The sequence below is a fragment of the Amblyraja radiata genome, chromosome 13 (assembly GCF_010909765.2).
Source record: "Amblyraja radiata isolate CabotCenter1 chromosome 13, sAmbRad1.1.pri, whole genome shotgun sequence".
Taxonomy (NCBI): Eukaryota; Metazoa; Chordata; class Chondrichthyes; order Rajiformes; family Rajidae; genus Amblyraja; species Amblyraja radiata.
Window position 1 is genome coordinate 1,984,866 of NC_045968.1, and position 20,169 is coordinate 2,005,034.

General features: G+C 44.1%; 1 protein-coding gene across 1 annotated transcript in view; it reads right to left on the reverse strand.

Annotated features, from left to right (window-relative positions):
• clstn2 (calsyntenin 2) overlaps nt 1-20,169 on the reverse strand; it is a 530,962-nt gene that overhangs the window by 3,663 nt on the left and 507,130 nt on the right. Inside the window, exons 13-16 of the mRNA XM_033031091.1 lie at nt 18,309-18,517; nt 9,012-9,176; nt 6,187-6,332; nt 5,846-5,978 (exon numbers count right to left, since the gene is read on the reverse strand). Of these exons, the coding sequence (XP_032886982.1) occupies nt 5,846-5,978; nt 6,187-6,332; nt 9,012-9,176; nt 18,309-18,517 (653 nt within the window). The remainder of the gene's footprint in view (nt 1-5,845; nt 5,979-6,186; nt 6,333-9,011; nt 9,177-18,308; nt 18,518-20,169) is intronic.

A 20,169-nucleotide genomic window follows, 5' to 3' on the forward strand; every position in this document is an offset into this window, starting at 1 on the left:
GGAGGCGAGAACAGACTGGCACCAATCAGAACCAGCCACAAATGACCTCTGGCTGTGCGGTGCCTGGTTGGCCCTTTGTCGGCCAGAGAAGGCGAGATCTCTAGAGGGATACAATGTGGAGAACTCTGGAACTGGTAAAATGACTAGGGTGGAGGAAATGGGCAAGGGGGAAGGCCAGAGTGAGGACACATGCAGATAGGAGGAACAGCACCTCGTATTTCCCTTTGGGCCATTCGGCTCAAAGGGCCGAATGGCCTCCTCCTGCACCTATTTTCTATGTCTATGACCCTTGTGTCTATCTTTGGTATCAACCAGCATTTGCAGTTCCTTGTTTCTACTTGACCTTCCTAGTAATTAAGCAATTTATTCAGCCTGAATTAAGGTAATGTTCATGCAAGGATGTTTTTTTAGCCATCCATTGGTACAGTTTGCTCTGGTATTTTACTTAATTCACATGTTTAATCAATAATGTTTTATTATTAATGTTTTACGTGTCATTCATAACTGTCACTCTATGTCATGTTGTCACTTGTGGGCGGAGCACCAAGGCAAAATCCTTGTATGTGAATACTTGGCCAATAAACTTATTCATTCATTCATTCATTCATTCATTCATTCATTCATTCATTCATTTTAATCAACCAAGTGGTGGTTTTCAACAGTGTCTACCTAGGCTCAGCCCTGCCTGCATGAGCATGGGCTAGGCAAAAACACACAAGGGGAGATTCCAGAAAAGATCAACCATCATATTCACTGGAGTTTAGAAGGATGAGGGGGTTCTTATAGAAACATATAAAATTATAAAAGGACTGGACAAGCTAGATGCAGGAAAAATGTTCCCAATGTTGGGCGAGTCCAGAACCAGGGGCCACAGTCTTAGAATGAAGGGGAGGTCATTTAAGACTGAGGTGAGAAAAATGTTTTCACCCAGAGAGTTGTGAATTTGTGGAATTCCCTGCCACAGAGGGCAATGGAGGCCAAGTCACTGGATGGATTTAAGAGAGAGTTAGATAGAGCTCTAGGGGTTAGTGGAGTCAAGGGATATGGGGAGAAGGCAGGCACGGGTTATTGATTGGGGACGATCAGCCATGATCACAATGAATGGCGGTGCTGGCTCGAAGGTCCGAATGGCCTCCTCCTGCACCTATTTTCTATGTTTCTATGTTTCTATTGCAATTCATTCTTCGTTATTACAAATATTTAAAGCATTACATGGGGCGTCAGGGTGGTGGAGCAGTGGAGTTGCTGCGTGCTGCCTTGCAGTACCAGACACCCGGGTTCAATCCTGTTTACAGGTGCTGTCTGAACAGAGTTTCTATGTTCTCCCCATGACACCATGGGTTTTCCCCAGGTGCTCCGGTTTCCTCCCACACTCCACAGACATAGAGGTTTGAAGTTAATTGGCTTCAGTAAAGATTGTAAATTATCCCTAGTGTGTAGGATCATGCTAGTGTATGGGGATCGCTTGTCGGCACGGACTCAGTGGGCCAACGGGACTGTTTCTGCGCTGTATCTCTAAACAAACCTAAACATTCTCTGGCTTAGAAACATAGAAAATAGGTGCAGGTGGAGGCCATTCGGCCTTTCGAGTCAGCACCGCCATTCATTGTGATAATGGCTGATCGGCCCCTATCAATAACCCGTGCCTGCCTTCTCCCCATATCCTTTGACTCCTCTAGCCCCGAGAGCTCTATCTAACGCTCTCTAAAATCCATCCAGTGATTTGGCCTCCACTGCCCTCTGTGGCAGGGAATTCCACAAATTCACAACTCCCACGGTGAAAACTTATTTTCTCACCTCAGTCTTAAATGACCTCCCCTTTATTCTAAGACTGTGGCCCCCTGGTTCTGGGCTCGCCCAACACTGGGAACATTTTTCCTGCATCAAGCTTGTCCAGTCCTTTTATAACTTTATATGTTTCTATAAGATCCCCCTCATCCTTCTAAACTCCAGTGAATACAAGCATAATCTTTTCAATTTTTCCTCATAATACAAGGCTTGGCAAGAATAAACATTTACATTGTTTTTAGGCAGTGTATGGTTTTTGATATGTTGAAGCATTATTTTGTAAAGGACATGGAGCAGGAATGAGTGTGGAAGTCGAGCAATATTATAAGCAGACAAGTATATCATGTGAACACTCAAAATAAATGAACCGGTGGACACTTGGGCATTAATACTAAGTGACAGCAATGCTACAGCAGGGACCAGTCTAAAAATGTACTTCAATGACTGAAGTGCTTTGAGACATCCGAAGCTGAAAGAAAACATGCAAAAGAATTAATGTTTTTTCCTTTTTGTGTGAACATGTCTTCCCAGTCAGGTTAGAAAGCAAATTGGAATGGCATAATAACAAAGAACAGCAGATGCTGGTTTATACCAAAGATAGACACAAAATGCTGGAGTAACGCAGTGGGTCAGGCAACATCTCTGGAGAAAATGAATAGATGTTATTTCGGGTTGCGACCTCCTCAGTGTGAAGAATGGTCCCAACCTGAACATTTACCTCACAATTTATTTCAGGAAAGCGGCTGGCTCGACTCTAAAGACTGTCCATAGAGCATCTTGCTTATTAAATGGGAAATGATAATTAAAAACATTGTCAAATGGATGAGATGTCCAGTGGGTCTTGCATTATCGTGCAATGCAGGTTTGTCAGTAGTTGGGCAGTTTGGATATTAATTAAATATAGCTGCATGAAAGAGGTTTAATTGCTCTTGCTGTAATATACTGCAATATTAATTCATGCACAATTGGATTGGTGGTAGGAGTCAGAGTGATAATGGAGGGTTGCACTTCAGACTGGAAGCCTGTGACCAGCAGTGTAATGCACGGTTCAATGCCTCTCACACTTCTTCTGCCGTTTCAGAAAAAAACAAACTAGCCTTGTAGAGTACACTGATGGAAGATATTAAAACAAGCTGAATTACAAGCCTGATAAAACGCAGTAAAAATGATACCAGGCATTAAAACTATTTGCAATTCGAAAAGATGTATAATTTTATAATTCTCTGATTTATAGCATACAATCTTTGGGAATTGTGAAATGAAATCATGCTACTGCACTTTTGGCAATCAATTTTGTGACTGGTGACAATGCATTATATTTATCATTGAAAATGACTATCAAGTACCATTTACAAGCATCTTCAGTATTACTGGTAGTGAAACTCATTTTACCAGAAACTTGGGCTGCAACAAAGATTTCAATACATGACCATGACAACCTAATGGATAATTTTTTAATACATCTAGGAAATATATTAAAATGGATATTTACTCCTTTGTAATTTGGCAATTCCAATGGTAGTTTGTACTTACAAATTGGCTTATTGCAGTTAGCTATATCAAGGCACTTCACTATCTAAAAACAAATTGACACCAAGACACACAAGAAGATATCTGGGTGGCTGGGTGAAAGAGGTAAGCTTTAAGGAACTTTGTAAAGGAGGAAAGGGAGGCTAATAGTAGTAAGGAGGTAATTACAGAGCCTCTAACAAAGTGCTGGAGAAACTCAATGGGTCAGGCAGCATCATCCGAGAACATGGATAGGCAATATTTTGGGTTGGAAACAGAGGTAATGACTAAGTTACCCAGACCTATCCACCTATGGTTGAGTAGTGAAAATTGGGGTACATTAAAGTGGATCAAATGAGGAGTTCGGAAATCATAAAGGGATTGTAGGTGGAAGGTTGCCAGGGAGAGAAGTTGCTTCGGATCCCAATTTACATAGGTCACCATTCTTCAGTTTAAAACCCAGCACCCGGAGAAAACCCACGCAGTCCCCGGAGAATTTACAAACTCTGTACAGACAGACCCCGTAGTCAGGATCAAACCCAGGTCTGTGGTGCTGTAAGGCAGCAACTCCAATGCTGTGCCACCGAGCTGCCTTAGATGAGCAGATTGGTCACGGTAAATTTCCAGTGTGTGGATAACTGTTAGAATCTGGGCTGGTAGGGATGCGTGGGGTGGATGGAAACCTGGCTAGCATGTGCAACCAAATAAGGGAATGATGATAGTCGGCAAGGACTTGGTGGGCCAAACGGCCCTGATTCTGTGGGGCAAAAGCCAACGAGTCCAGGAAGACGAGTTGGTTGCTTGGCAGTGGGGTTGTGGATCTCCTTGAAGACTAATTCACATGGTGCTTAAGACTTGGGAAGAGAGAAGCTAGATTAGGTGACTGAGAATTAAATAAATATTGTTACAGAATTTCTTGAGGTAATTATCAATGTTTTACAATTCTGTTAATATGTTCAAAATGTTGGCCAGATACAACTTCAAATATAAGGTTCTCATCTGAAGTTTTAACTGGCAGCCAATGCAATTTGTTGACATCCTTTAAACAGATGGGCTGCTCAGATTGGTTCAGGTTAATTGACGTAATGCAGAATGACTGATATCTCCACAGCAGATCCATGTACTCTTGACTGTAATGTTCTTGCATCCTTTGGGGGATTGGATCCGTCGGCTTTCAGCAGAGCTTATCCATTGGAATTTGGACCTAGTGCGCATTGGATCCCCAGAGGCACTGAGGCTGCTGCCGGTTTGTACTCGCTAGAATTTAGAAGATTGAGGGGGGATCTTATAGAAACTTACAAAATTCTTAAGGGGTTGGACAGGCTAGATGCAGGAAGATTGTTCCGGATGTTGGGGAAGTCCAGAACAAGGGGTCACAGTTTAAGGATAAGGGGGAAATCTTTTAGGACCGAGATGAGGAAAACATTTTTCACACAGAGAGTGGTGAATCTCTGTAGTTCTCTGCCACAGAATGTAGTTGAATGTAGTTGAGGCCAGTTCATTGGCTATATTTAAGAGGGGGTTTGATGTGGCCCTTGTGGCTAAAGGGATCAGGGGGTATGGAGAGAAGGTAGGTACAGGATACTGAGTTGGATGATCAGCCATGATCATATTGAATGGCGGTGCAGGCTCGAAGGGCCGAATGGCCTACTCCTGCACCTATTTTCTATGTTTCTATGAAAGGTTCAGAGGTATATGGGCCCGACACAAGGAAACGGACCTTGCTTAGATGGGGCATCTTGGTCGGCATGGACGAGTTGGGCCGGAGGGTTGTGTGACTCTAAGTGTCAGTTTTTCATGAGAGCATGGGTGGTTGTCCAGGGCTTGAGTGCAGCTGTAGAAGCATTGCACACTGTTTCAAAGATGAGGGGGAAAGATCTAATAGGAACCTGAGGGGCAACATTTTTATATAAAGAGTGGTCGCTATATGGAATGAGCTGCCGGATGGGGTAGTTGGGGCAGGTACATGGAACATTTCGACAGAAACATGGATTAGGCCAAAGGGCCTGTTCCCATGATGTATTGTCACAGCTGTATGCATCATTGGCTGACCAGTGCTTAGTCGCTGAATGAGTGAGGTGATCCTGGGATTGCATGCACAGTTCCCTCGCAACTCTACAGCCGTGCTTGTGCAGAAAAAAGGCAACATAAGCCGATGAAATATAGTCATGAGATAGACACAAAATGTTGGAGTAACTCAGCGGAAGTAGCAGCATCTCTGAATAGAAGGAATGGGTGACGTTTTGGGTCGAGACCCTTCTTCAGACTGAGAGTCAACGAGTGTTGCAATGTGGCAGAAATCGGGGCCCTTTGTGCCAAAAGCTTGCATTGCCAGCTGGTGTCGCACACTGCACCACAGGTCAGCTGGTGACAGAATAGCTGGTTGTTCTGTCTACATGCATCTTGGATACAGTTCCAGCTTCACCCCGTTGCTGCAGGGATGAATTGAGTGGCTTTAATAATTTAGACTGTATAAATATTGATATCACCATTTCTTTAAACAAAGTCACTCACTGTGTCTTGCTTGGCAAGGGAACTGTTGCATTACCTGAGTTATGAGCGGTGTTAAGGTTGTGACCTGGGAGATCAGGCAGGGAATGATGAATAGACTGTAGGAACTGAGGTTGAACGACCACATGATTAAAATGGTCCATCGGATTAATGGTGTGCAGAACATTCACCTGGATAAAGGAAAAACAAAGTGGTCAATAATCATCTTATCAAATCGATTCTCACAGTCCCAGCCACTGACAGTGCTAGTGTATTAATGCTTACCAAGTACATTACATAGAACACTCGCGTATTGAGAAGCTCTGCTTCACCTGACCTTACACACATCAGCTGTCTCCATCTGTAAACCCGGAGCTGTCGTTTTCTCCTTTTTCTCACCTCCAAGTTGAATTCATTGCTTGTGTAACGCCCATTGAGCTCTGAGCAGCTGAGATGAAACTTCCGATCAAAAATGGATGCAGTATCCCAGTGGCGGTAGCGGAGTTTGCGAAGGACGTGTTCGTAATTTGCCATTGTGTCCACACCTAATGGGAAGCACAGGTCACAACTGGCAGGTGGAAGGAAGGCAGCCTTGTTAATCATTATGTACACCAGGTGTCAACCTTTCCTAAACTAGCCCGGGGGGGAGGGATATCACAGCAGTGAAGAGTGTCACAAATGATGTTGTCATTTGTACAAAGATACCTTATTACTGCATGATTCACCACTGATATGCTTTCCTACACTATGTCTGCAATAGGCACTCTGTCATAGAGTCACACAGCATGGAAACAGGCCCAACTTGTCCACACCAACCAACGTCCCATCTACACTAGTCCCACCTGTCTACATTTGCCCCATATCCCTCTAAACCTGTCCTATCCATGTACCTGTCTAATTGTTTATTAAATATTGCAATAGTCCCTGCCTCACTGCCTCCTCTGGCAGTTTGTACCATACACCCATCACCCTTTGTGTGAAAAAGTAACCCCTCAGATTCCTATTAAATCTTTCATCTTTCTTTTCCCCTTCACCTTAAACCTATGTCGTCTGTCCTACTATGGTGCCAGAGCACAGTGACTCTTCGCATGCGGGTCCCAGAGGAGGATGTACTATTATCTGATATAATCACCCTACTCTTTTATGCCCTCTCTTCTTCCTGTAAATTCTTCACATTGTATCTTTTCTTTCACTCTTCCTGTACTTGAGTTAGGCTTGATTATACCTTATGTATAATATTATCTGATTTGATTATTGATCATAGAATGACACAGTGTGGAAACAGGCCCTTTGGCCCAACTTGCCCACACTGGCCAATATGTCCCAGCTACACTAGTCCCACTTGCTTGCGCTTGGTCCATATCTCTCCAAACCTGTTCTATCCATGTACCTTTCTAACTGTGTGTTAAACATTGGGATAGTCCCAGCCTCAACTACCTCCTCTGGCAGCTTTTTCAATACACCCACCGCCCTTTGTGTGAAAATGTTACCCCTCAGATTCCTATTAAATCTTTTCACCCTCACGTTGACCCTGTGTCCACTGGTCCTTGCATGCAGAAGAAAGCTTTTCACTGTAGCTCAGTACACGTGACTATAATAAACCTACACAGGCTATGTGAACAACTTGCTCATCTTCCGATTCAATCTCTGTTTAGTTTAGAGATACAGCATGGATACAAGCCCTTCAGCCCACAGCATCATGTTGACCAGCGATCACCCATACACTAGTTCTACTATAGACACTAGGAACAAATTACAGAAGCCATCTAACCCACAAACCCAAACATCTTTGGAGTGTGGGAGGAAACCAGAGCACTCGGAGAAAACCCATGCGGTCACAGGGAAAACGTGCAGACTCCGTAGAGACATCACCCGCAGTCAAGATCGAACCCGGGTCTCTGGCGCTGTAAGGCAGCTACTTTACCACTGTGCCACCCATGTTGTTGATGGTTTTATGTATAACATCAAGCCTTAGTAAATTGATCATTAGAGACATTGTGTTTACTAATCTATAAAGGTGATATAATTGGCAGCACATATTCAATAAAATCTGTGTCAAACCAATGTGCTATTGAATGTTGGATGACTTAGTTGACAGAGAACACATGTTAGTTTTAAATTACAATTAAACATAATGTGAAGTCATTCACTTTGGGAAAAAAAATGATAGGGCAAGTTATTTTCTAAATGAGGAGGAGCTGCGTTGTAATGCAACGCAAAGGGATCTAGGGGTAGTAGTACATGAATCACTAAAAGTTAGTATGCAGGTGCAGCAAGCAATCAGGAAGGCCAATGGAGTTTTGGCCTTTATTGCTAGGGGGATTGAGTATAAAAACACGGAGGTCTTGCTGCAGCTGTACACAGTATTAGTGAGACCACATTTGGAATACTGTGTACAGTTCTGGGGTCCATACTTAAGAAAGGATGTACTAGCCCTGGAGGCAGTGCAGCGAAGGTTTACAAGATTAATTCCTGCAATGAGGGGATTGACATATGAGGAAAGGTTAAGTAGGCTGGAACTCTACTCTTTGGAGTTTAGAAGAATGAGAGGCGATCTCATTGAAACATATAAGATCGTGAGGGGCCTTGATCGGGTGGATGCACCGAGGATGTTCCCAATGATCGGGGAAACTAGAACTAGGGGACATAGTTGCAGAATAAGGGGGGGCTCTTTTAAAACTGAGATGAGGAAGAACTTCTTCACCCAGAGGGTGGTTAATTTATGGAATTCACTGCCCCAGGGAGCAGTGGAAGCAGAAACTTTAAATATATTTAAGACTAAAATAGATGGTTTTTTAGCTGCCAAGGGGATAAGGGGCTACGGGGAGAGGGCAGGGATATGGACCTAGGTATGGTTAGTATAGTAAGACCTGAGTGATCTCCTGGACAAGTGTCGATCGCCTGGATTGGGGTCGGAGAGGAATTTCCCGGATTTTTTTCCCGAATTGGACCTGGGTTTTTATCCGGTTTTTTGCCTCCCCCAGGAGATCACGAGGTTCTTGGGGTGGAGAGGGGTGATAGCGGTATAAAGGGGAGGGTAGTGTCTTGTGTTCTGTGTCTTGTGTCTACTGTTTGTGGGTAAGTGTGTCTGTTTAGTGTTCAGCCATGAGCGAATGGCGGTGCGGGCTCGACGGACCTGGTGGTCTACTCTCGCACCTACTTTCTATGTTTCTATGTTTCTATAATATATTCACAAAAGCTTGAAGCAAAGAGTTGGCAGTTACCATAAACCGACATTCCTGCGGTGGAGTTAGTGAACTCGAGATGTTTCCCATGTAATTCCACTGGTTCCAGTTCCAGACATTCCTGTTCTGTATTTAATTCGTCTCCTGTGATCAAAATATCGCAGTAATCCAGGTTGTGAACCATCTCCTCTGACCCGCGATGGGCTGGAAAAAGATTTTTAAACAAAATGCTAGTGAACATACAAGCACCTCACGTCAAATCTGAAATCTGCACGAGAATACAGACATTACGCTTGCCACAAAAAATGATGGCAAATCGTTTCACTTAATTGACTTGGGTCATAGACAATGAACCTCATACATCTCAACATTTCATTCTGAAGTGCAGAATAAGAGGGGGTATTCCTAACTTGCAACAAAGTACTTTGCTAAATAAAAGGGCTTACAGTATCAGGTCATCATTTCTTCCTCTGGTCTTTCCACAGACTTTGGAAGGCTCTACAGTAGACTATGTTCCACCATTTAGTCACATGATACAATCCTTACAGATACAGTGCCCAATATTACATGAGCTACATCCATTTTGAAACATTGAAAAATACAAGGAAAACAAAACATTCCACATAGTCTAAAATGCAGTGTATGCACATGTATTGGGGGGGGGGGGGGGGGGGGGGGGGGGGGGGGGGGGGGCAGAAGAACAACTCCAGGACTGTTTTGAGTCTGTCGACTGGGCAATGTTCAAGGACTCAGCAACGGACTTGAACGAATATGCCACAGTCGTTACAGACTTCATAAAGAAATGTGTGGAGGGCTGCATCCCTACAAAAACCTTCCGAGTGTTTCCCAATCAGAAACCTTGGATGAACTTTGAGATCTGCACTCTCCTGAAGTCCAGACACCGGGCATTCATGTCCGATGATACAGTGGTCTACAAGAAGTCCAGATACGACCTTGGTAAGGCCATCAAAAAGGCCAAAAGGGACTTCTATTCCAAACTGGAGGACGAGACAGATGTTCGGCAGCTGTGGCAGGGACTGAATGCAATCACCTCCTACAAGGCAAAACCAGGAGGCAGCTCGAATGTCGGTGTAACATCACTCCCTGACGAGCTCAATGCGTTTTACGCACGCTTTGACAGGGAGAATATTGATGTGCCTTCCCGATCCCCCATTCGCTGTGATGGCATTTCAGTCTCAGTCACAGAGGCCGATGTCAGGAAATCCTTCAGAGGGGTGAACCCCCGAAAAGCACCTGGTCCTGATGATATACCCGGTCGTGTTCTAAAAACCTGTGCGGACCAACTGGCGGGAGTTTTTATGGACATTTTCAACCTCTCACTTCTGAGGTCTGAGGTCCCCATCTGCTTTAAAAGGGCATCAATTATACCGGTGCCCAAGAAGAGTAAGGTGACGTGCCTCAATGACTATCGACCAGTGGCACTAACGCCGGTGGTGATGAAGTGCTTTGAGAGGTTGATCATGGAGCAAATCAACTCATACCTCGACAAAAACCTGGACCCACTGCAGTTCGCGTACCGCCACAACAGATCAACGGTGGATGCGATCTCGCTGGCCCTCCACTCCGCACTGGACCACTTGGACAACAAAAACTCATATGTCAGGCTGTTATTCATTGATTACAGCTCGGCATTTCACACAATCATCCCCTCCAAACTGGTTACCAAACTCGCAGAACTGGGTCTCTGCGCATCCCTCTGCAACTGGATCCTCGACTTCCTTGTCCACAGACCACAGTCTGTTCGTATTGGTGGAAATGTGTCAGCCTCAATAACAATCAGCACGGGAGCACCTCAAGGCTGCGTGCTCAGCCCCCTGCTGTACTCACTCTATACCCATGACTGCGTAGCGAACCACAGTGCGAACTCCATCATCAAGTTCGCTGACGACACCACTATTGTGGGACGTATCACTGATGGGGATGAGTCAGAGTACTGAAGAGAGATCGAGCAACTGTCCATATGGTGCCAGCGCAATAACCTGGCCCTCAACACCAGCAAAACCAAGGAACTGATTGTGGACATAGGAAGGAGTAGGAGGGGGACCCACAGCCCAATTTATATCAACGGGTCGATGGTTGAAAGGGTCAAGAACTTCAAATTCCTGGGCGTGCACATCTCTGAAGATCTTTCCTGGTCCGAGAACACTAACGCAATTATCAAAAAAGCTCATCAGCGCCTCTACTTCCTGAGAAGATTACGGAGAGTCGGTTTGTCAAGGAGGACTCTCTCTAACTTCTACAGGTGCACAGTAGAGAGCATGCTGACCGGTTGCATCGTGGCTTGGTTCGGCAATTTGAGCGCCCTGGAGAGGAAAAGATTACAAAAAGTAGTAAACACTGCCCAGTCCATCATCGGCTCTGACCTTCCTTCCATCGAGGGGATTTATCGCAGTCGCTGCCTCAAAAAGGCTGGCAGTATCATCAAAGACCCACACCATCCTGGCCACACACTCATCTCCCTGCTACCTTCAGGTAGAAGGTACAGGAGCCTGAAGACTGCAACAACCAGGTTCAGGAATAGCTACTTCCCCACAGCCATCAGGCTATTAAACCTGGCTCGGACAAAACTCTGATTATTAATAACCACTTTCTGTTATTTGCACTTTACCTGTTTATTTATTCATGTGTGTATATATTTATATCATGGTATATGGACACATTTATCTGTTTTGTAGTAAATGCCTACTATTTTCTGTGTGCTTAAGCAAAGCAAGAATTTCATTGTCCTATACAGGGACACATAACAATAAACTCACTTGAACTTGATGTATTCAACAGAATGAGACACCATTGATATGCTTTCCTACACTATATCTGCAATAGGTACTCTGTCATAGTCATAAAGCATGGAAACAGGCCCAACTTGTCCACACCGAATACTTGTCAACTGAATACATGTACACTTCCATATACACTTCTTAGCAATGGTTTTGTTTGTAGACAGTGTGCCACTTTCCAGATGCCAGTGTGCCAGAATGCATATCGTTCCTTGCTGTTGCTTTAGTTTAGTTTATAGGTACAGTTTCAAACTGTACCATCGACCCACCAAATCTGTGGCATTCATCATTCACCCATACACCAGTTCTATCCTACACAATTGACAGCAGCCAATTAACCTGTACGTCTTTGGAATGTGGGAGGAAACCAGAGCACCTGAAGAAAGCCCATGTGGTCACAGGGAGAACTCTGTACTGACAGCGCCCATAGTCAGGATCGAACTCTGGCGGTAACTCTGTGCCACTCTGTTATTGTTTATGACAGATCATTGTCCTATAACCTGCTTAAGAGGTTTATGGATCCGAGACCTAATTTCGTTAATACATTTCATTATTTTTAAACTTTAGTAATCTTTTACTAATTATTACTTTTTTAAGTTGTAAATCTCGTTAAGTTTTTAAGAGGTGCAGGTAAGCTGTAGCAACATGTACTGCCACAAATAAAGCAGTGCTTCTTTGCCAGCTGTTCCAAGTAGTTCGCATATCACACTCAAATTCAGCAGGAACTAATTCTGATAGTTAATGAATTCCAAAAAGTGTTACATTTTGTTGTTGGATTTAGCACTTCCGTTACTGCTTTCACTTTGGCTAGATCTGGCTCCTCAAAAACCATCATGTAAAAACGTAAGAAGCTGGAAGCAGGAGGAAACCATTCAGCTCTCCGAGCCTGCTCTGTTATTAAGATCATGGCTGATCTTTTACCGCAGTGCCACCTTCGACCTTAACTCTCTTTCCTCTAATACTTAAAAATCAATCGATTCCTGCCTTGAATGAACTCGACAAATGAGTCTCCACGGGATATGGAATTCCAACGGTTCACCACAATCTGAACGATTGATACACTAATGTTGATGCTGTGACTCTTGGTTCTAGATATCAACTCTGCAACTACCCATTCAAGTGAGATCAACTCTTATCCCTTTAATCTCAGAAGTCTATAGGAAAGTTTGCTAATCGCTCATAGAACAAAGATCTCATTCTCTGAATCAAATGTATGACCTCACATGCTTTCACTTTCCAGATGCCATGTTCTCATTTGTGTACTTAGCTTGTTTGTATTCCCTTGAAACATCTCTGTATTCTGCCCATTCATCTCACAACCTACAATGCCACTCGACTAGGTAAACATGGATCTACTGTCTTTGGTTCTGCTATCCGAATCATATAGGAATTCACTTTACTTTGAAATATTTTATTTGCCAGAACAAGATTATAATTATTTTACTATTTTACTAACTTGCAGACTCTTCAATCTCAGTATCTCTCATGAAGATGCTGAAAAATAGTTGCCAGCTAACTTGAACGTATTTTATGAAATAAAAAAAGCTTGTGGTGTCAGGACAATTTAGTTTAGTTTAGAGAAATAGTGCAGAAAACAGGCCCTTCGGCCCACTGAGTCCGCGCCTACCAGCAATCTCCATACATTATCACTATCCTACACACACACACACACACATGAGGGACAAATTACAATATTACTGAAGCCAATTAACCTGTACGTCTTTGGAGTGTGGGAGGAAACCGGAGCACCCGGGGAAAACCCACGCAGGTCACGGGGAGAGCGTACAGTCTCTGTACAGACAACACCCATAGACAGGGATTGAACCCTGGCCTCTGGCGCTGTAAGGCAGCAACTCTACCGCTGTGCCACCCTAATTTATCATTCTGGCCTTCACCACTGATGCAGTCACTGGGAACTTCTACAATAAGTGCTGTTAATCTCGTGATATAAATGATTACATTAAAACCGGAACACCAACATCACATATGCCATGTTTCATCTGCCATGTGTATAAGTAGATGAAACCCCCAAAATATAAATCTCTCCTTCCTCATCAAATTGCTTTTATTCAGTTGGGTGACTCTTGTCAGTTCATACCCAGCCTGGCTGGATAGAGTTCCACATTAAGCTGAAATATTCCCTCTTGGGCAGAAGAGCTTATATAATTTCCCTGTCAGAGAGATATGGATGATATCCATGGTTCATAACCTAACATGTTCTTTTGACTTCACACCTGACAAGTGCACAGTATCTTCCATTTCCTCACTTTGTGCTAATTCACTCACAATCTCTCAAATTTTAATTAGCCTATTGTTACCATAATTAAAAATCTTACCAAAAGAAAAAAATACACCTGATATTATTTTACATTGAATAGAAGAGTCAGCAGGTTATGATGCAGCTTTATCAGACTTGAATGCTTTCAAGAGAGAGCTAGATAGGGCTCTTAAAAATAGCGGAGTCAGGGGATACGGGGAGAAGGCAGGAACGGGGTACTGATTGGGGATGATCAGCCATGATCACATTGAATGGCGGTGCTGGCTCGAAGGGCCGAATGGCCTACTGCTGCACCTATTGTCTATTGACTTTTGACTTTGGTTCGGCCGCATTTGGAGTATTGCGTGTAGTTCCAGTCGTCCCGTTACAGGAAAGATGTGGAGGCTGCAAGGGAAGTTTACCAGAATGATGATGCCTGGATTAGAGCTACAGGGAGAGGTTAAATAGACTTGATTAGTACGGGTGTCAGAGGTTATGGGGAAAAGGCAGGAGAATGGGGTTGAGAGGGAAAGATAAATCAGCCATGATTGAATGGCGGAGCAGACTGAATGGCCTAATTCTGCTCCTATAACATGAACTGGAATTGCTTTCTCTGGAAAACAATTGAGTTCAGCAGAGGAGCAGGAGGTGAGGTGCAGCTGACAGAGACAGAAGTCAAAGACACATTGAACACCAGAGAGCAGATTAGTTCAATCTGCTCTTGTTCCACTGATTGAGGGATAAATATAGGCCAGGTCACTGGGGCGAACTCTATCCTTTTATCAGATGCTACTTTTACCCTCTTAATTGTTAACGATTGTTCAATAAAACAATGTTTGTCCAGTTTCCAATAAAACTCTTCTAACAAATGGCACCCAAGTACAGACACCAGTCAAATCACCAGTGTCCCTCACTCTCTCTCACTTTACTGGTGAAAATAATCATTCTCGCCCTCTAGTTTAGTTTAGTTTAGAGATACAGCATGGAAACAGGCCCACCGAGTCTGCACTTTAACACAAGCCTACACACACTAGGGACAATTTACACTTATACGAAGCATTCAAACCTAAGCCAATTAACCTACAAACCTGTATGTGTTTGGAGTGTGGGAGGGAACCGAAGATCTCTGTGAAAACCCACGTGGTCACATGGAGAGGTACAAATGCTGTCCAGAGAGCACCTGTAGTCGGGATCGAACCCGGGTCTCTGGCGCTGCATGGGCTGTAAGGCAGCTACTCTACCAATGTATTATACTGATAGCACAAGTCAGCTGCTTCAACATTTGTTTTGTTTACATGCATTTCTAATGGCCCTTATGTGACAGTTTAAATTTATTTTTCTTTAGAAAGGAGATGAAGGAGGAATGACTTTTGCCAGAGGGTTGTGACTCTGTGGAATTCATTGCCACAGATGGCTGTGGAATCCAGCTAATTGTGTGTTTTTAAAGGTTGGCAGGTTCTTGAGTACAGATGCCTTGTGGCGGGGGCTTGCGGGAGTCCAGCCAAAAACTATTCGGACACGAGTTGTGTGCATGAGACGTGTTTATTCTCTCCAGTACAGCTCCCTACTCCTCCTCAAACACGGGCGTTGCCCAACCTTAAATACCAACTCAGGTACCGACCCCGTGACTAGTGCCTCCCACACCATGACACCGCCCTCTAGAGCCGAGGGTTCGGTGTGCCCTTGGGTTGCCACCAGGTGCCGCCACGAATCTAAGGTTATAGGGAGAAGGCAGGGTTGAAAGGGAAAGATAGATCAGCCATGATTGAATGGCAGAGTAGACCCGATGGGCCGAATGGCCTAATTCTGCTCCTATGACATGAACCTATTTCTTATTTCCTATATTCCCATGCCGTTGAAGTTAGGAGGTAAAGCAACATATTTTTCCCAGCACCTTGTCTTTGTGGAGGCTTTTCACTGCCTTTGAACTGTCATTTAATTTAAAGCACAATTCAGGATTAGCCTGAGCTAATTCTTAACCTGCTCATCGAGGGGGCTCATCCTTTCAACCTTGGCCTCCCTCAGGTTTTCATGGGGCAAGGAGAGTCAGATAGAATATTAGAAGCTGAGAAGAATGAAAGAAAACAAAAGTACACGTAGGTATCACAAATAAAAAGTGATATTGAAATCCAGTTCATCTCCCAATGGATAGAAGTTCCCATTGCAGCAACGGCCATTCATCTTAAAGCTTGAATTGCCGCATCAAAACACATCGGGACCATGTGTCATTCTCGGAGGCATAACATATTCAAAGCAAGAAACAGAAATATTAGCACATATCTAACGTGAGCCACCCCCACCCTAGTCGCTCCACTAGTTTCACGGCCGACCTGCTTAGTTTCACTGTTCATACCTCCTTGCCTTCCAAGATGCAGGACAGAACGCCACAGGAGATCTTTCTTCCCTGAGCCTATCAAACTGTACAACTCCTCCCCCTTCAGTCGTGGGGTAGACCGAGATTGACCCCCTTCCCCCCCCCCCCCATCCCAGTCTTTGCACACCCCCAATCTTTTCCACTCCTCACTTTAATTTCATGTTTCTATCGTATCGTATCCTTGTTATCACCTTCTCCACAGCCAACAATAGACCATTCAGGATCCACCTCTCCTTGATCATCCTTGCTGGCCTTGATTTGTTCTTTTTCACACCTCAGGTTTCCCTCTCCCCTGACTCTCGGTCTGACGAAGGGTCTCGACCCGAAAAGTCACCTGTTCCTTCACCCCAGAGATGCTGCCTGACCCGTTGAGTTACTCCAGCATTTTGTGTTTATCTTCGGTGTAAACCAGCATCTGCAGTTCCATCCTATATACTCATTAATGGGTTGTTTAAAAAGGAACTGCAGATGCTGGAAAATCGAAGGTCGACAAAAATCCTGGAGAAACTCATCGGCTGAGGCAGCATCTATGGAGCGAAGGAAATAGGCAACGTTTCAGGTCAAAACACTTCTTCAGACTGATGTGTGGGTGGGGGGGGGGGGGGGGGAAGAAAGGAAGAGGTGGAGCCAGTGGGCTGAGGGAGAGCTGAGAAGGGGAGGAGAAAGGAGGGACTACCTGACATTAGAGAAGTCAATGTTCATACCGCTGTGTAGACCTGCTCTTACCAGGGTCTCTTCTATATCCCGTGACTCTGCACTCACTCCCCATCCCCCCCACTTGTAACAAGGGCAGAGTCCCCCTTGTCCTCACCTTCCACCCTACCAGTCGTCACATACAACAAATAATCCTTCAACATTTTCGCCACCTCCAACGTGATCCCACCACTGGCCACATCTTCCCATCTCCTCCCCTGTCTGCTTTCCGCTCCGTCCATAACTCCCTGGTCAATTTGTCCCTTCCCACCCGAACCACCCCCTCTCTGGGCACTTTCCCTTGCAACTGCAAGAAATGCTACACTTGTCGCTTTACTTCCCCCCTTGATTCCATTCAAGAACCCAAGCAGTCTTTCCAGGTGCAGGAGAGGTTCACCTGCACCTCCTCCAACCTCATCTATTGCTTCCGCTGCTCTAGGTGTCAGCTGCTCTACAACGGTGAGACCAAGCGTAGCCTTGGCGATCGCTTCGCTAAACACCTCCGCTCGGTTCGCAATATCCAACCTGTTCTCCCGGTGGCTCAGCACTTCAACTCCCCCTCCCATTCCGAATCCTACCTTTCTGTCCTGGGTCTCCTCCATAGCCAGAGTAAGTACCACCGTAAATTGGAGGAGCAGCACCTCATATTTCATTTGGGTAGTTTACACCCCAGCGGTATGAACATTGACTTCTCTAATTTCAGGTAGTCCCTACTTTCTCCTCCCCTTCTCAGCTCTCTCTCAGCCCACTGGCTCCATTTCTTCCTTTCTTCTCCCCCCCCCCCCCCCCCCCCCCCATCACCCTCTCATCAGTCTGAAGAAGGGTTTCGACCCAGAACGTTGCCTATTTCCTTCGCTCCATAGATGCTGCCTCACCCGCTGAGTTTCTCCAGCATTTTTGTCTACCGACTCATTAACGGGAATGATTTGCTTAAAATATAACCTATTTTCTATGATAAGTAAATTGCGATTTAAATGATTGAAGTTAGTAAGTTTAAGGTTGTTGAAATATGTGCTCAGTGAAAATGATTTTGGTGTTTCAGGGCTATTCACACGATACATTTTTTATTTTCACTGATTTCTCTATCTCCACATTACTTGTTTTATTTTATTATATATGTTTTATTTATATATATATATAGATAGGTATAGATACAGATATAGATATATTAATATTATATTATATTTGGTCCCCAAATTGAGAAATCGACCAACCTTTGCCATCTTCATGTTCTCCTTTTCGAACAGTGCTAACAATCCTCAAGCCTGGGAATAGTACAACACCTCTGCTGCTTTCAAACTCTGACGCTGGTCTTGAAAAATGATCCAATCCACTGATGGTGATCTTTGGTTCAACTGGCTGAAGGACCACAATGTACCCATCGATATCTGAGACACTGATGCAAGTGTCTTCACCGAAACACCTTCAGAGATTTAAAAAAACCGTATCAGTAAATCATCCACTACCTTCCAATCTAGAGCATGCTTCCCTGGAGAAGTTAATTATATTTATAAATAGTTGCTTCAGACAGCAGCGGGCATTTCGAGATCAAATTCTTTCCAATTATCCTTGCTGGAGTCACTCTTTCTCAACTCAACTTCGAAATCCTCTAAATCCTGATTTCTGTCATTTTTCATTTCCAGGGGAATTAACATAACACAGATTTATCCGTTTCCTGAATCTTGTCTTCAGATATCATGGGTGACCTTAACAACCAATTGGTCATTTAGCATTGATTTAAATTAGCAACAGAACAAGCAGCGCTTTGCTATTTCTATTGTTTGAAGTCGCCACCTTTCTAGAACCCAAAGTGCTGGAATAGCTCAGCAGCTTAGGACATGGGATGGCAACATTTTGGGTCGGGACCCTATTTCAGAACACCTTTCTAGTTAGTAATACATTTAACACCATGGTTGCTATGAATAGATTTTGCATATCAATAGACTGCATGTTATGCCCGAATAAACGTAATAATGGCAGGTCTGTCGGAATGAACTGTAGATAATAATAATAATAATAATAATAATAATAACAATAATAATAATAATAATAATAATAATATATTTTATTGCCATTGCACGTCAGTGCAACGAGATTTAGTACGCAGCTCCAACCGATGAAAAAGAAAAGTAAAATAAATAAATAAGCTGTGTGTCGTGACCATCTGAGGGAGACAGTCCAGGGGAGGATGGGGGGCACTCAGCAGGGCCGGTTCAGAGCCGCTATAGCTCTTGGAATAAAGCTGTTTCTGAGTCTGGAGGTACGGGCGTAGAAGGCCTTGTAACGTCTGCCGGAGGTTAAAATCGAAAGTAGACACAAAATGTTGGAGTAAATCAGCGGGACAGGCAACATCTCTGGAGAGAAGGAATGGGTGACGTTTTGGGTCAAGACCCTGCTTCAGACAAGCTAATTCCAAGCTAGTCAGGTTAACTTCAGCGGTGAGAAAAGTATTGAAATCCATGTTAAGGGACAGTTTAAAACTTCAATTAGAAACTTGTAGACAAATCAAGAATTCAATGACTTGGGCCTTCAAACCTGCTCTGATGTCTCAGACTGTAACCTCAGCTCCACATTCCAGCCTACCCAGGAAAGCACTTCCAACACCTTAACGTCTTTCCTTAAATAAAAGACCAAAACTGTCCAATAGTACTCAGAGATGAAGTCTCACCAATGTCCTATGTTGCTGTAGCACAATCTCAATTGCCCTGGCAATCAACCTAGTAGCTTTCTTATCGACTTTCTGTACCTGTGTACTAGTTTGTTGTGAGTCATGCACTAGGATATCCAGATTCATCCGCATCTCAGAGCACTGGAAATTCCTAACTTTTAGATATCATACTTCCATCTTTCCTATCTTTCCTCCTAAAATGAACAAGTTCCCACTTTTCCAAATTCTGCCCCAATTGCCAGAGATTTGCCCATTTATTTAACACATCTATCCTGCATTATAAGCGTAAAGTGCTGGAGTAACTCAGCTGATCAGGCAGCATTTCTGGAGAAAAACGGTGGAGGTGACGTTTCGGGTTGGCGCCCGTCTTCAGACCCAGTCCAACCTGAAGATGGGTCCTGACCTGA